The sequence below is a fragment of the Zosterops lateralis genome (assembly GCF_965231275.1).
Source record: "Zosterops lateralis genome assembly, chromosome: 13".
Taxonomy (NCBI): domain Eukaryota; kingdom Metazoa; phylum Chordata; class Aves; order Passeriformes; family Zosteropidae; genus Zosterops; species Zosterops lateralis.
The window spans coordinates 7,165,746-7,181,617 of NC_139773.1; the positions used below are offsets into that span (position 1 = coordinate 7,165,746).

The window sequence follows — 15,872 nt, forward strand, 5'->3', positions numbered from 1 at the left end:
ATTTATTTTGATGAATTGTCCCATTCATCCGCTGTGTAGCTGAAGCACTGCCCACCTACAGCAGGTTACAGCTCTACAGGACAACGCAGCAGCTGCTCAGGCAACTCAGAAAAAATCATAGTGTTAGAGATCCAACAACCCCATGCACCTGAAAATAACATTTTGTTTTCCCCTCCTAGATATCTGTTATCTAAATAAAGTCAGGTTCCCAGCAGCAACAAAACATTTGACTCACTAAAACCCAATCTCTAAAGAAAATTATTAGCAACTTCAAATCATATTCATGCAAATACTATAATGCCCCAAATCACAAAAGCCACTTGTTTTGGCATGAGCAGCCTAGTTAGAACATTTTGGTTGATCAGTTCAGAATTTAATCACTGGATACAAGCTGCTGCATTTATTAAAAACTGGACTGCTAGCAACTCACACGTTACAGCTACATGCATGGAAGGATGAAAAAAATTAATGGAATGAAATAGAGATTAAGTAAATGATTTTTATGCACCTGGCGATAAGCAAACATCTTTATTACAAAACAAAGACAAGCCATGAAAAATTACAAAATTATCTTTTAATCACCAGTGAGCTTTCTACAGCCTCCTATTTGAACAGGATAATAGTTATTATGTAGATCCCTAAGCAACTGCCTCATGGGGAAGTTACATCACCAGTAGGGGAAAGAATCACCCCCTCCTCCCTAGAAGGAGCTTGGCGCCTTCAGACAGACTCAAATTTAAAATCCTACAGCTTCACCCAGCTGATCCCATCCACTGGAACACATCTACAAGTGCCCAGGGATGGCAGGAACCACAGGAGAGAAATATGCCCTTTCAGCATTTCATGCACTGATGAGCCTTGTAACAGATAAACATACCCTGCAGCAGCTAAACTGACATGTTATAACAAAGAGGAAATACAAGACTTAAAAATTTCATCAGATTACTATTTATTCCCCTTTTGAGAGGCAGAGTACACTGTGAATAAATCAACACTCAAATATATCAGACTGCATTAACTAAAACCCAAGCTTGGCAGAACAAATTTTATCAGAACTAAAATATTTCCAAATGTAAAAGCCACAGACTTTGCATATTTATTCCCAGACTGGCAGTTCAAAAGTACTTAGTATGACAAAAAAATCTGAGTTCAAGTGTGAGACCATTTTGAAGGAGGCAACATTTCATCTTCCTCCAACACAATTAGCACTAAGTCCCATTATTTCTTCTCCCCTTAGCACACAGTGCAAACACCACTACTGTCCATGGACCATGAGAGCTCCAATTCTGCTTGTGGGACACTGCAAATTGTAAGATACCTGTGGCACTGATAGTATCCAGTGAAAAGGAATCATCACCTCTTCCTAGCACAATGCTTAATTGTATAGCTTGATGGGTTTTCAAGAACAAATTTATTCACTTGCTTACTTGACAGAAAGAAAACCTTTCTGGCTTTTTCCTTGAACCACAGCACTGCAGACTAAGCCTGCTACCAACTCCAACACTGATGGGAGATACAAAAATTGTCTAAACGTGCACAACATTTGGGAAAGGTTAAGGATGAAGTGCCTCAACACCCCAGCACACTCCTGCAGCGAGTGGATCACCGAAGGGAGGGGGGAAGGCTGCCCACCACGCACCTGCTCACCCTCCTCATCCCTGTGCCCGGAGCTGCCGGAGGAGGGAACGCCGAGGCAGGAGAGCGGGCAGGCAGCTGTGCCCACACACCTACCTGGCACAGCCACACCTGAGCACCACCTGAGGAGCCCTGCCAGGGCCCCTCTGCCACAGCTGCTCACCAGGAGAGAGATCAAAGTCTCCAGGGGCAGAGAGCACGGGCAGACACCTGCTCAGCACAGCCTTACAGAGGACACGAGACCCCCGCCGCGTGCGGAGAAAGCCGCCATGTATCACCGTAGGTAAAGAAATGTTAGGAAAGCTATTTGATTGAAATATTACCATAAACAGAAGGGAAAACTAAGCTTAACACACGCTCTTGTGAGCAGAAACCCAGGGGTAAAAATGCCCTGCACTTAGCACTTTCACTAAATGACTGTGTAATTTAATTTCCCAGAAACCCATTAGCTTTCACAAAAGGAAAATTAAGAGCAGATGAGAGCAATTCTTTGGTGTGAGTAGAATTTATTTAATGCAATACCTGGGGAAAAAAAAAATAGATAAATCTGAAACTGTATGAACAGATAGAAAACACTGCAACTCTAGAAAGCTTCAGCTCACAGAGCAGTGGCTGTGTGCTGCAGTAACCAGTGTGTCAGAGCCCAGGATGAGAGCTGCCTCTGCCCAACACACCACGCCAGAGCTGGGACACAGCCAAATGCACAAACACTCCAGAACAAAAGGACTGCTAGCATTCAAACCAGAAACAAACAAACAAAAAGGAACCTAAATTTATTTAAGGTGGTTTTATATATTCATATGTGAAGTAAATTATTTAAATAATTCTCTGGAAGAAAGGAAGAAATAAATTTAACTTAAAACCCTTACTCTGGGTTTGAAATTCCATGATAAAACCCAAAATACTAAGAAAGTCACAATAAGCTTTTAGCCAATCTATATCATATAAAACCAGAATCAATTCAACAGAGCAACATGCCCCAAAAGGAAAAGAAACAATCTTAGAAAGGAGCTTGAATGGAAATTTTTCATTTTCCAGATTCATTATATGCAATGATTTGGAAAATGTTCATTATTAAAAAAACATAAGCCTCTCAGAAAGCAAGAAGACAAGAAGCATTACTGAGATGAAGCAATGGCAATGCTTACTTTGGGAAAAGTAGCCATGATGTATTACATAGATATGAGCCAGCACCTTGGTATTTTTAGCTTTAATAATCAAAACAATAAGTGATTCAATGAAATGTAAATATAATACTGTGAAACTGCACAATACAGTTATGTAAAGTGAATGTTAAGGAACTTTTTCAGCATGGTAAGTTTACATTCTGTGGCTTATGGTGGACCAGTACCAATATCTCTAAGTATTTATTGTAAGTCTGGATGATCTTATATTTATGGGTTTTTTACTAGGGAATGTTTTTCTAAACTCAGTAATATTTGACAGATAAATATGCAGAATTTGAAGCTTATCAGGTATCCTTTTACAACTTTCTTTCAACTTACTGCCCTATAAAATGAGATGGACTAAAGCACTTGTCATAATCTTTGTCATTTTCTTCTTTTAAAATTTTCCTCTTTCTTCCTAACGAATTCTCCAAAGGATATAAAAATACTCTGTCTCCACCATTCTCCAAGTTAATAACAATGTAACTGCATATAAATTATTTGAGATCAATCTTGCTATTACTCATACCTCTGGAGATAATTTCCATTGTGATGCCTGTTTTTTTTTTCATGTGTTGAAATATTAATGACTATAGAAAGCAATTCAAGGAAATCTAACTATTATTTTGGACAAATAGAGGGTTTGCCAACTCCCTACTTGCATCTGCCCTCTCCCTTCCTAAAAGGTAATTAAAACAAAATTCCTAGCCAAAACTATAATGGCATCATTTTTAATGTGCCATTTTTAATAACTATTACCCTTGCTGGTTTCCTACTATTGCCTTCACCACCATAAAGTCATTTGATAACAAGATCTCTCTTCAATTCCAAAATTCTCTTACTGAAGGGTTACTGAGGAAGAAAACTAGCAATTTTCCTGAAAATTAGTTAGATTCTTAACTGAGTACCAGTTCAGATGCATGCCTTCTTTTAATTGTATTTTAAAGTTCAAAAGCCTCTTCTTTTACTGAGAATAACCTTTAACAAATTATGGTTTTAAAGGCTTACATCAGCTGTTCAAGAACTGGAAGGTTTACAGAGGCTTCAGCTATTTACCATGTTGCTTTAAAAAAATGCCCCTCCAATGTTCATCTTTAAAAATATCTACTACTCTATCCAAGCCAACTGGGGTGCTTAAATTACAAGTCAAAATAATGATTTTACAATAAAAATTAAGACAGTAATTTCAGTTTGAAAGATGCACTGGCAGAAGCCCAGCCATTCTTAGAAACCTGCACAATCAGGCAATCAAGTCAATTAAATGAACAGTAACTCTAAAACCAGAAGGCATCCCAATCCAGATATTGATCTCTCATTCATATGATTAATACTCAAAATCCATTGTGAGTATCACAGTAACCTGAAGACTGGCTTTGAAAAATCTTAAAATTTGGCTTCCACCATGAAGCCCCTCTCTGCTCCTGCCGCCCTTCACACAGTAGTTTCTACCCAGCACACACCTATTAACCCCTGCGACACTGGAACAAGACTTCCAAACAGTAAGAGAAGGTAAAATTCACAGTGTATGTAGATGTAATTTACTCAGAAATCCTGTTTTGTGATGTCTGAGGACAAGCCACCCAAGTGACCCAAGTGCATCAAGTACAACCAACAGGAAAGGAAGTTACATTGCAAAAACCCCAACATGTATCACTCTGCTTCTTCCCTTTGCCAGTACTCCCTTTGGTTCATTCACCTATTTATTTCAAATAGGAGAAGATTCAGACTTACCCTTTATATTCACATTATAAACAGTAAAAGAAGCTATATTTTCATTAACAATCTGAATAATTTATAGCACTAATTACTGTAACAAGTTTCTACTCCCACGTTGTAAATACCAACTGTTGTGTCTTGACTTCTCTGCATGGTCAGTCCCTCCATCTCTGAATGCTGCCCATAAAGCACCACAGCATTACCCAGCAGAAGCTTGTTAGGAAGAGAAGCAAAGCCAGCAGGATGCTAACAGAGGTGAGTGCTACAAAATCATCAGATGGTATGAAATAAACTAGTAACTACAACCTGCAGCTGACCTATTGGAGTGAGTGAGTAAATGAGGCAGATAATCTAAATATTCATACATTCAGAAGCTCTGATTTCATTGACAGGTCTTCAAACCCTGTTGCTAGTTCAGAAACATCTAGAGCTCTAAAATGTAACCCAATTAAACTTTAAAGAAACTAGTTAAAGAAATAATGAGAAAATAAGGAAATAAATTGGAAAGAAAACAAGGAAAAATTAGAAAGCTGATATTCAACCACTGTCTTTTCATTCACTATTGACTAAATTTTTTAATGACTTTTTGTCATATACAACCTTGCGGAACTGTGCAGTACACAGATGATGAACATGGAGCACAAAAGTTTGGCTGTTATCCTTTCTACCTCTTGTGGAAAGACAGGCACACAAAAGAAAGTAATTCACCCACTTCAAATTTTCAAGACAGACCAACAAAAACCCCTTTAAGCTATATTCAAGAATAATCTGCTTTCTTTCTTCCTGGTAAGTAGTAGTAAAAAAGCTCAGGAGAATAAAGTCCGGGGAACAGTACAACAGAACATACAATACAACATGCTTGAAGGGTCCTAGCAAAAACTGACCTCTCCTTGCAAGTGCAGAGTACTAAAAGGGAGCATAATTACAGAGAAAAGAATCTCATATCCTTGTGAATAGTTTTCTAGAATGTAATTAAAAGAGAAGTGTTGAATAAGCAAAGATTATCAAGTCTAAATGGAGCTACAATACCACCAATATATCTTAGCCTGATTTCCTACATATCTCTATGGATACCAACAGACTATGCTGGTCCCAAGAGGATTCAGTGGTTTTACTCAAAATATAAGTAACGGCCCTTCTTTTTTTATATAACCAAATCAACACGATAATTCTGGAATTCATTAGTGAAGAACACTAACCAATCCAGCATAATAGCTTTACTTCCTCTGCAAAACACTTCAAAAAATATCTAAATGAATATGGAAATGCATCTTTCTGTGGTAAATTGTTCATTATTGAATCATTATCAACTCTTGTTAGACAAAATTTCTCTCTTTTGCAATGTACAAGATCATTAAAATGTTTGAGAGCTCCATCATGAAAGACAGTGGCACTTTATAATCCACTATCTCTTCAGGCAAATATGCTTACGGCTGAGCATAATACACAAAACAACAACATCCCCTTGACACACAATTCTTTCTTTTAATGGTACTCTTAAGTGTTGACAGCAATGGTGAAATATGTTGTCGCTCTCTCTTCTTCTTTTTTAATAGTTTTTAACTATTTCAGAAATGTATTTCAGTCATGATAAAATTTTGGGAAGGAATATATTTCTTAGATCTTGGTTGTTGAACCTCAGATGCTCAATCACTGTCATTAGCTAGTAAGTTATTTCCTATAAATTCATCAAGTTCATGTTCTTAGCCTCCCTCCATCTCCTTTTAAACTGCAAAGATTGCAAAATAATGAATCAATGCCTTAAATATCATATGTCTACATGAGGTAATAAAATAAATGTGTTCATTCTGCTTATGGGAACACGTCCACAGTTTGACATTAAAAAACTGTATAACATCTCCTTGGCTAAAAAAAACTTGAGAAGAATTATCATTTTTCTTTTCAATAATAGATAAAGAAACTATAAACAAAGTAGTGCCACACAGAAAAATACTACTCTATGTTTTCATGAAGCTTTTATCATTCCTATCTCCAAACTTTCACCATCAATTAAATTACAATGCAAAAACTAAAGATGTGAAGGTGTAATATACAAATAGACAAAGCTGCATCCTATATAGTAACATAAGTTAAATGAACATAATTCTTTGTTAGGACAAGCCAAAAACTACAAGTGGAATACTTTTAAAGACACACTTTCAGAGTTCTGATGTGAACATATCTTAGAGATATATACTGAAAGCTTTCTATAATTCTTGGCTGCATATAGAAGGAAATTAAATACTTTTGCTCCAAGAAAATAAAATCCCTAAGAACTCTTAGCCACAAAGCTTTACAAAACTATTTCAGTTCTCATCTGCTTTGGGTGACTGACACATACATATCTTGCAGTTTGTTAATCCTCTCTACAAAACCATCTAAATGGAGGCTTCTTCTCAAATCTGTATTAATGATGTAATTCTATTATGTCTAATAGAATCATCTGTTTAATAAAAATGAAAAGTCAAGAAGATATAGTTGCACCAATTATTTTTGTCATATATTTAAAGGCATATCTTGTTTAGAAATTGGATGGCTTAAATTAAAAACATGAGCACTTAATACCTTTGATAATACAATTTTAAAAAAGAAATCAAGCTTTGCTATATATTTTTGTAAAATAAAATCAATGTCTGCTGTAAAGCCCATTCCATACATGCTACTGATCAAAATACTGGAGAAGCAATTGAAGTAACTTGTCTTCTTAGCTTTCTGCTAGAAAAGACAACATGTTTGAAAGAGTATTTGGAGAAAGTCTATTTTACTTTATTAAAATAACTGCTACATTTTAGCTTTGCTGTCTTCAGATAGAAGTGTCATTGACCAATTGACTTGTCATCTCTCTAATCAAAGCCTACAGAGATGGGCACTTTAAAATTGCCCGTTTTCAACTTCATATATGAAGTTTAAACAAATTCCATTTTCAGCAATAGCTGAGCTTTGTCTGTCTCTGTTTCAGAGAAAATTAAAGTAGTAAACAAAGACTGAGCAAAGTAGAAAGATTTCCAAAAGAAATTGCAGACCACCAGGATTTGGATTTAGGTAATCCACTTAGATTACCATGGCTATGTCTTAAAAGGACAATACTGAGATCACAAAATAGGTCATGTCTACAAGATGGGGAATATAGAAGTGAAACAATGTGAAATGTACAAATTCAGAACAAATATTCAGAGTCATCCTGAAATCTAAGATACAAAACAAAAATGATCCCAAGCCCACATATTGCCAAATTAAATATTTTGAAATCAACAGCTTTATGTTCCAAACTGGAAGACACAAAAGGAGATTTTTCAAGCAATGCCATCAACATACGAATATGTTTCAGGTAACACAAAGTGCAGGCAATGAAAAAAAGCTTTCAATACCTAAGGCCACAATATAATACACCATTTGCTTGCTTTTTTTCTAGTTTCAAAAGCAGAAAATGTTAAACAGGTCTGGAAGCAGGAGTCTCAGTCTATTTCTTAGAAGTGACAGAGAGTTTCTAATACAACAAATATCAAAGAAATTAGAAAATTAAAAATAGGAAGCAAGCCTCCAAATTATTACCTGAAGGGAGCCTACAGTAAATTGGTATGTAGTTCAAGAATTGAATGTTAGAAAAAAAAATTTAAATCCACAAATTAAAAATTGCTATAAATGTCTTCTCAAACAAAATTAGGGAAAATAATCTTCAAAATAATTTAGAATTTACATCAAATCAAAATATATCAGTTTTCTAGATCAACTGAAGAAAATCTTGGTATTTCCTTCTTCTAAAAAGTTCTGGATAATGGTCTTTATGAGGAACTCGCCCAACATAAAAAGATTTGAATAGGAAAGTCAGTGTTGCTATGAGAAACAGAGCAACTTCCAGATGCTTGACATGTCAGGCCTAGACAAGGGAATGAAAAATGTCTCTTTCTGACCAAAGAGGCTTTGAGGGGATACTCGTAAAGAATTACCTACTTACCCATCAGATTTGAGTTCATGAAAGGTGTCGGGGACAATCCTTCATGAGGCCCTAATCGACTGTCATTCAAGTGATCACTGTAATGAGGACTGTCTGCAAAACCCTAGAGAAAAAAAAGACCAGAGTATTAAACAGATTATTTGGCAGGCCTGCTAATTGAGTGTAATGACACTTTCCTAATTAAATGTGCAGAGTCACAATTGGTCATTAATCACAAAAGTTGGCTTTCAGGTCTATCTCACAGAAATTACTCTCTGCCCACATATTACTTTTTCCCCATCAAAAAGAAACCACATCGTTTCTTAATAAGCTGTGTCCTAGTGGACAAGATTTCTAAAAATTGAATAATACAGATATATTTTGATATTTGAATCCTCTTAGCGTTAAGTCACTAACCACAGAGAGTAAAATTAGTCTGAAGAACTTGCAACTGATTTTTTTCCTAAGCTTTCTGTTTGCTTTAATAAAAGACAGTAAAAAGTTCAGGAAGAGTCACTGATGTTAAGAAAAAATGTTGGTGCAGATGTGAAGAACAAATTCCATTTCTTCTTGCAGCCTGCTAATAATGTTAGAGATTAATAGGCATTTTGACACTATCACATTACTAACCAGCAGAGCTCACTGACAAAAGGTTTGATTCCATATAGTGATTAAATAAACAACTTGGTCATCCGATTTGCAAACAAGCACTGAAACTGAAATACTTTTTTGCATTTTTCTACCATTAGCACAGCCAGCTCACCAGACTTGGGGCAACCCTTACACAGTCAGGAAACAGTGGCTTATTGAAAGCTTAGACCAAAGGCAGAGGAGATGGAAAACAAAGAAGTCCTTGGATGTACATATTCTTTAATTAACCCAGTTACATAAAGCTCTCCTCAAGACATTTCGAAAACCCGTCAGCTTTTCCCTATAAAGGTATGAATATGCCATTTGCCCTTCACACTTACTAAATGCACACTGAATCACTTACCCTGTACCAAAACATGAAAGACGCGGCACTCAAAATTGTATTTCCTTTGTAGGCAAAGTTTTGAGAAGCACTGTGTAAACCTCATCGTACAATTCACACTTAGTCACTTCTCATTCAGAAACCTAGAGCTCAGGCCTAATTAAGGGAGGAGGGAAAATTGTTCACAGCTACCAGAAACCATCCCAAGTGCCCTGGGACTATAAAATCATCAATCACTGAACATTTATCATTTCTCCAGACCGCAGGCTCACATTCAAGACAACATTAATGGGGCTGAAACAGGCCTCCCTATCTTTGCAGGCGTGCTGTCAGTTCTACCAAAGGGCTGCTAACTGAGGGCTAAAGAACTGTCACAGCACTGCTGCTGCTTATGGATGCATGTCACACTCCTGCTGCTCCTCGGCTGCACAGCAATCTTCCAGGAGACACAGCTCCCCACTGAATCTCTGGCTGACTTTATCTGCTCCAGCATCGGCGATACACTTGTGATAGGCATCCAGAAACAATCTTAGTGACATTTACAACTTGGTTATGACCACAAGGGTGTCCTCTGGAAACCATGACCTAGCCCCGTCTGTCAGACAAGCAGCGTGGAACAGCAGCTGCTGAGGAAATGGAGTGGCTCCTAGCTAAGGTCACCACATGTGGTTCATTTTTACGTTGAAATGAAACAAGAAAGAAATTAAATCTGCTGAATAAAGAAATAATAATTTGCAAATACAGGACCAAAATCAAAGCTCCTAAGTAGGTAGCTTTATATTTGTGTCTCTGCTTTTACTCCTTATCATGATTGTTTTTTTAAAACCTCTCTTCTTAAGACTTTACCCTATACTTTATTTTTAAAATAAAGAAACTATAAAGGACACTATCAGTGATAAAAGAGGACCCATATCTCAGACATTCAGCAAGTGGTGCCCAAATGAGGCCCAGAAACTGAAATCTTTAAGACATCTTTATTTACAGAGTAAATAAGATAATTACTGAAAATATAACACAGCTAAGACACATTTCACATTGTGTTGCATGATGTGCAACTCTATCTACCTAATGCACAAGATTCCTAATGGTCCTCCCCATCTTAATATTGCATATTCCCCTCACAAAATAAAGGAATTGGAGAACTGGGTGGGTGGTTTACACAAAAAGGAATATTCTTCCTTCTATCATCAAAATTCCTTTGAAAAATACTTGGCATCATGTTCTTTTCATATACCCTCTCATTTTCCCAAAATGCATTTGCAACCAATTAGCACAGCATCCAAGCTGTACTTCTACACTACCAGACCAATCAGCTACTTCATCTACCTGGAAAATACTCAGGGTCACCCTTCTCAACACCAAAGTCATTGAAAACAAAACATTTGGTAGACAGGGTGAAAATGTACTAAGGGATACACAAGCCCTTTAAGTAGAATTGGTCTTTTCCAGACTTTAATGCACTCCCTAAAATTAACTGTATCAGGCATTTCATTATTTGCCACTAGAGGATTCACACTTGTGCAAACTGTAACCAATGCCCTCACCTGCAGTGAACTAAAGTAAAGGAGTCTTACCTTGACCACCACGCCTGACACCAGTTATTCAGAGTCTCAGTATTCAGTTATGAATTATCAGCTCAGGCCACAGAGTTTTCTTTGGGATTAGAAACCCTGGACCAATTCCTACATATAATTCACCCATACTAAATTAATACAAAATAACCACAAACATGTGCAGTTTTGATTTAACAACTTTTGCACCTCACAAAAGCAAATTAAGAAAAATGAGAAGAGCTCTAAGGACAGTGATTTAAATTACACAGAGTTTTTTCAGATGATTCTTCTCATTTAAGCTGTACTTCAAATAAAATTGCATTCCTGATACTATTCCTTGCTTTTGCATCTGTATTGTTAACCTAGAGAGTAAACAGCAAAGTACTACTACTGGGAAGAGTTGTAACCAATCACAGATAAAACTTTAGAAGCTTCCAGTAGCTTCTGAAAAGCTACTGGAAGCTTCTAATCATCCAATCAAAGCTCAAAAAATGTATTTAACAAATATGATTGTGCAAATTGACAATGTATGCTTATTGCTCAAAGAAGAACACAGTTGAGAGCGTTAAACAGTCTGGAATACCAATGAAGGGTAGTGGTTTTTAAGACATACCCAGCTTGTGTGACTGAGTAATGAAGAGAAGACACAATTGGCTGGCACATGAACTCATCCCTCATGGCAAAAGCAGCAGAAGATGGGGGGGAGGGATTTATACAAAATTCTATCACAGCCTCTTTTCAAATCCATGTTTTAAGCAGGACTCAATAATACATACTGCCAAATTTCATTCTTCCTTTCTGAGAAAGGCAGGCAATCTCAGTTCTGACATTTTTGAAGACTAATCTACTGAAGCACGTAAATGTAGCTGTATTGATACTGACTCCAGGCAGAAAAAGGAATTAATCAGTCATGCCAAAAGTTACTCTCCCCTCTTGGGAAGAGCTATTTGATGGTACATATTCTGACTGATGATGTCATTCTTTGGACCACAGGTGGGCTTCCAAAACCCTTTGGAGCATTTCTACCTCCTGTTACCTGCAGGGCACGTTTAACATAGAAAGGCTGGAAAGAGACATTCCATGCTGAATACACATCCTCATTTCTGCCTCTGTGGCTCCTCAGCAAACTACCAATGCATTAGTATACATCAGAGTGCACAGTTGGAGTCTTTAGCAAATAATTGGCAAACAGTCTACAAAACAGGAATTACTGGACAAATTTATTTCCTGCTCTAAGCACCCTGTTCTGAAGGGACTGCAGATAGCTCGGGGCATTTTTCTGCTAGCAGAAAGCAAACTGATTTTGAATATGATTAGATGACAGCTATAAATGCAAAACTGTCTTGCTTGTTCCAACCTCTTACATAGCTATTACAAAAGCAAGTTTTACTTTCCCAAATGAAGACAAAACTTCTCTTTCTGTACTGTTATAGCCCAAATAAAGTGCAATTTGGGTTAACTGTTCCCTTACAGCATTTTGCAATGTTGTCACTGTTCACTTTGCACAAGCCTCTCCCTGGATTTCAATGTGACTGAAATGTTTGTGATCAGAAAGACAAGTCAGATATATCTACAAATAAAAGCAACAAGTATTGTCCACTAATAACACCTGATATTAAATGCAGCAGAAAGACTACTACTAATTAGCATTGCAATTTAACTAAGTAGTGAGGGCACTCATTGAATGCTCTAACTTTATTCAGTTTTCAGGGATTTCACTGGATTAGAGTGATGTTCTCTAATCATTCTAATAAATAAAGCCCACCAATTTAAAAATTTCATAGTTGTAACATGTATTCCCATCTCTTCTGGGTAATATGCCCCAAGCACCCAAGTGATTTAGACCCTATCTGAATCAGGATTTTCCAAGCACAGGGATGCTAACACAGCCAAACCAATTAAATATATGACACTATTTATAAAATAATAAATACTTGTACAAAGGACACCTGAAAATCCTTACATAATGTATTATTCTAGAAGACTCAGAAGACAAAATGGAAAAAATCCCCAACCCATAGACCCAGAGTTAACACATTCCTTACTAGGCATGTTTGTCCTACCAAATCATGAGAGAAGGCACAATGAGTCTATGTCCCATTTTACAAAGTAGTAATTAACCTCCTAAAACTAAATGTCTTTCAGTGACCATTAAAGTTCTGACATTTTGGTTAAAGTTAATTACAGAATCACCTAAGAACATGTCAAAAATGTTTCCCAATTCCCCATCCCTACCCTTTTTCATTGCACTGGTTCCAGGTTTTCTGTGGGATTAATCCTCTCCCATTTACTTCCCCTTCAAAAACATAAAACTATTGTCCTTTAGCAATTATTTTCTGAAGTCACATCAGCATTTGGCCATGCATAAGCAAAACTCTACTGGCCCTAACTCAAGTTGTGGGGTTTTTGGTTTTGTTTTTAAATAAGCACAACATCTTGTTTCCACTTCAGGGTAAAATGTGAAAAATGGAGAAGCAACTGCCTCTACATGGTATACCATTTTCCTATGCATTTATTGAGTTCATACTCAACTCACTGAGTTCTCCTCCCTGTACAATTTACTACTCCACAGCATCTCATTTGCTCAAGCCCACTAGACTAGAGATAACAGGGGTTTTGTTTGTTTCTCCTCCCTTAGCCCCAAGCCCTCTCCTACACAAGTCCCTGGGAACAGACCAAAATCTAAGGCTCGTAACCAAGCTGCCAGATCACTAAGCACGTATTTGCATTTTAGCAATTTACAATATAGCTCAATTACTGCCTTTAAACTTCAGACATTAAAATTCCACTAAAATGAATGGTTGAGTTCACAGTTTGACATGGCTGCAGACCAAAAGATTAAACTTAATGAATGCTGCTTTCAATTCCTGGAGTTTTATAGTTTGGCTGACTTCAAATAACAAATATTAATTGTTTAAAGCTCAGGAATACTGAAGTCCCTTGCAAGCTAAATTTGGCAATGAACTTATGAATCAGGCAACAGTCATCCAAATGACTAATGTGTAAATGAACGAGTGAAGCTACTGCTAAAATCCACTTTATTTTGGATTATCTGGCTCTCCAAACTAATCTGAAAGTTCTAAAGACAAACAAGAAGGGGAAAAACACAAGGACGGGGGGTGAGTGAGGAAAGAAAGGAAGAGGCAGAGGCGGTGAGAGACAGACGGACAGACCAGAGACTGACTACATCCAGGAACACTGTGCTGAGTCACAGACTGAAGGTTAGACAAGAGGCTCTGTACAACAGCCACACCAACATGTCCTAGTGAATTAAAAGATTATGGATTATATGATCCTGAATGCTTCCAGAAATACACAACCTTTAAAAAAAAAAAAAAAAAAAAAAAAAAAAAAGGAAAGAAAAGAAAACTACATTTAAAAATAGTATTTTTAGCCATTGAATTTATGTATCTGTCAATGGCTCCTAGAGGAAAGACTAGAGAGCCAAAAACCTGTCTTGGTCTACTGAACTCACAGATCAGGAAGAATGTTGCAAAAATTATGGTAAGCTAAAAATAAATCCTGAGAAGAGTACTCTTACTTTTTGCCTTAAGGATCATTTGCATGATATTCACTGATCTTAACAGAACATAATGAAACATCACATCGTCACAGGTCATGACCATAAATCCATTTAAATCATGAACAATCTTGCAGCAAACTATCAGTGGGAGCAATGTTGTTTCCAAGCAATGACCAAAATTATCTTACAAAGTCTGGAGCAGGTGGATGATGATGGGAGTCTCCCACACTCCTTACACTGTTTCATCCATGTTGTTGCCATTTGCCTACTACAATCCAAAAGCTAAGGGACCAAGCTGAGACCTGTCTGATGTGCCAGGAAACAAACATGTCTCCCACTGCAGGCTCCATGTCTGCCACCTCCCAGGCCCCTGAGAACAGCCAGTACTTCAACCCCATCTCCTCCTTCAGTTGCACAAGAAGCTTGTCCAATACTCCTTAAACAGAGAAATGAATGCAGTTTGCTGATGGAGACCACCCAACTGTACCAGAAAGAAGAAGCTTTCTAGCTCCACTTCCTAGCTTTAATTATTATTCCCTTTTCGTAACCATCAGTAAGTGTTAACATTCAACTACAATAGCCTAAAGACAAAAATGGAGCTTTTTGTGTTACTTGGTCATGGTGGGGCAAAAGCAGGTATCACTACCCCAGATTTCACATATTATTGGGAAAAGTCAAGAGAGCTTTCACAAGTATCCTCTAAGTGTCACCCTAAGTAACCTGCTTTGTAACAGAGTTCTAAAACTAATCATTATCTTATTTTCCCATATCAAGCTGAAACACATGAATACCATGTGTGAAGAAATGGAAAACAATTGAAAACACAGTTTATTTCTTTTTTCAAATTTATTTTGAATGTTATTTATTTTTAATAAACATTATTTTCTCCAGCTCTAAATCCACTTCCAAGAAGTTACGTTACTGAGTGACAAATCTGATTTTAAACAGCTAAACCCAATAGCCAGTTACACCTCTCCAAACTCCTGTGGGACAAATATCAACATGATATGCAATGGGACAATTCCCTGGTCACACAGAAAACTAATTTGTGAAGAGGTTTCAATGCTAATTTCAATGTGGTAGGTAGCTGCAATAAAAACAAAACAAAAACCACAACCAAAAGATCCACTTCTCCAATATAGCTGAAATGAAAAATTCATATGATGGAAACCACATTTTTCTAGCTCTTATCTAAGCTATAAACCAGGAGATTAAATGATACAAGTATAGCAAACAGACTAACAAATTAAAGAAAATACTCGAAAACCTAACTATAGCACTAAGAATTTAAAAATCAGAACTTACTTTGTAAAATGCTGCTCATGAATCAAATTATAAAGTAGGCTGAATTTGCAAGTGTCCTGAGCACTGA

At 36.9% G+C, this 15,872-nt stretch overlaps 1 protein-coding gene across 9 annotated transcripts in view; it reads right to left on the reverse strand.

The window, feature by feature from the left end:
* Positions 1 to 15,872, reverse strand: part of TCF12 (transcription factor 12) — a 161,077-nt gene that overhangs the window by 96,655 nt on the left and 48,550 nt on the right. For all 9 annotated transcript variants that reach the window (XM_083870934.1, XM_083870933.1, XM_083870931.1 and 6 more), the window contains one exon: positions 8,473 to 8,575. In XM_083870934.1, the coding sequence (XP_083727060.1) occupies positions 8,473 to 8,575 (103 nt within the window). The remainder of the gene's footprint in view (positions 1 to 8,472; positions 8,576 to 15,872) is intronic.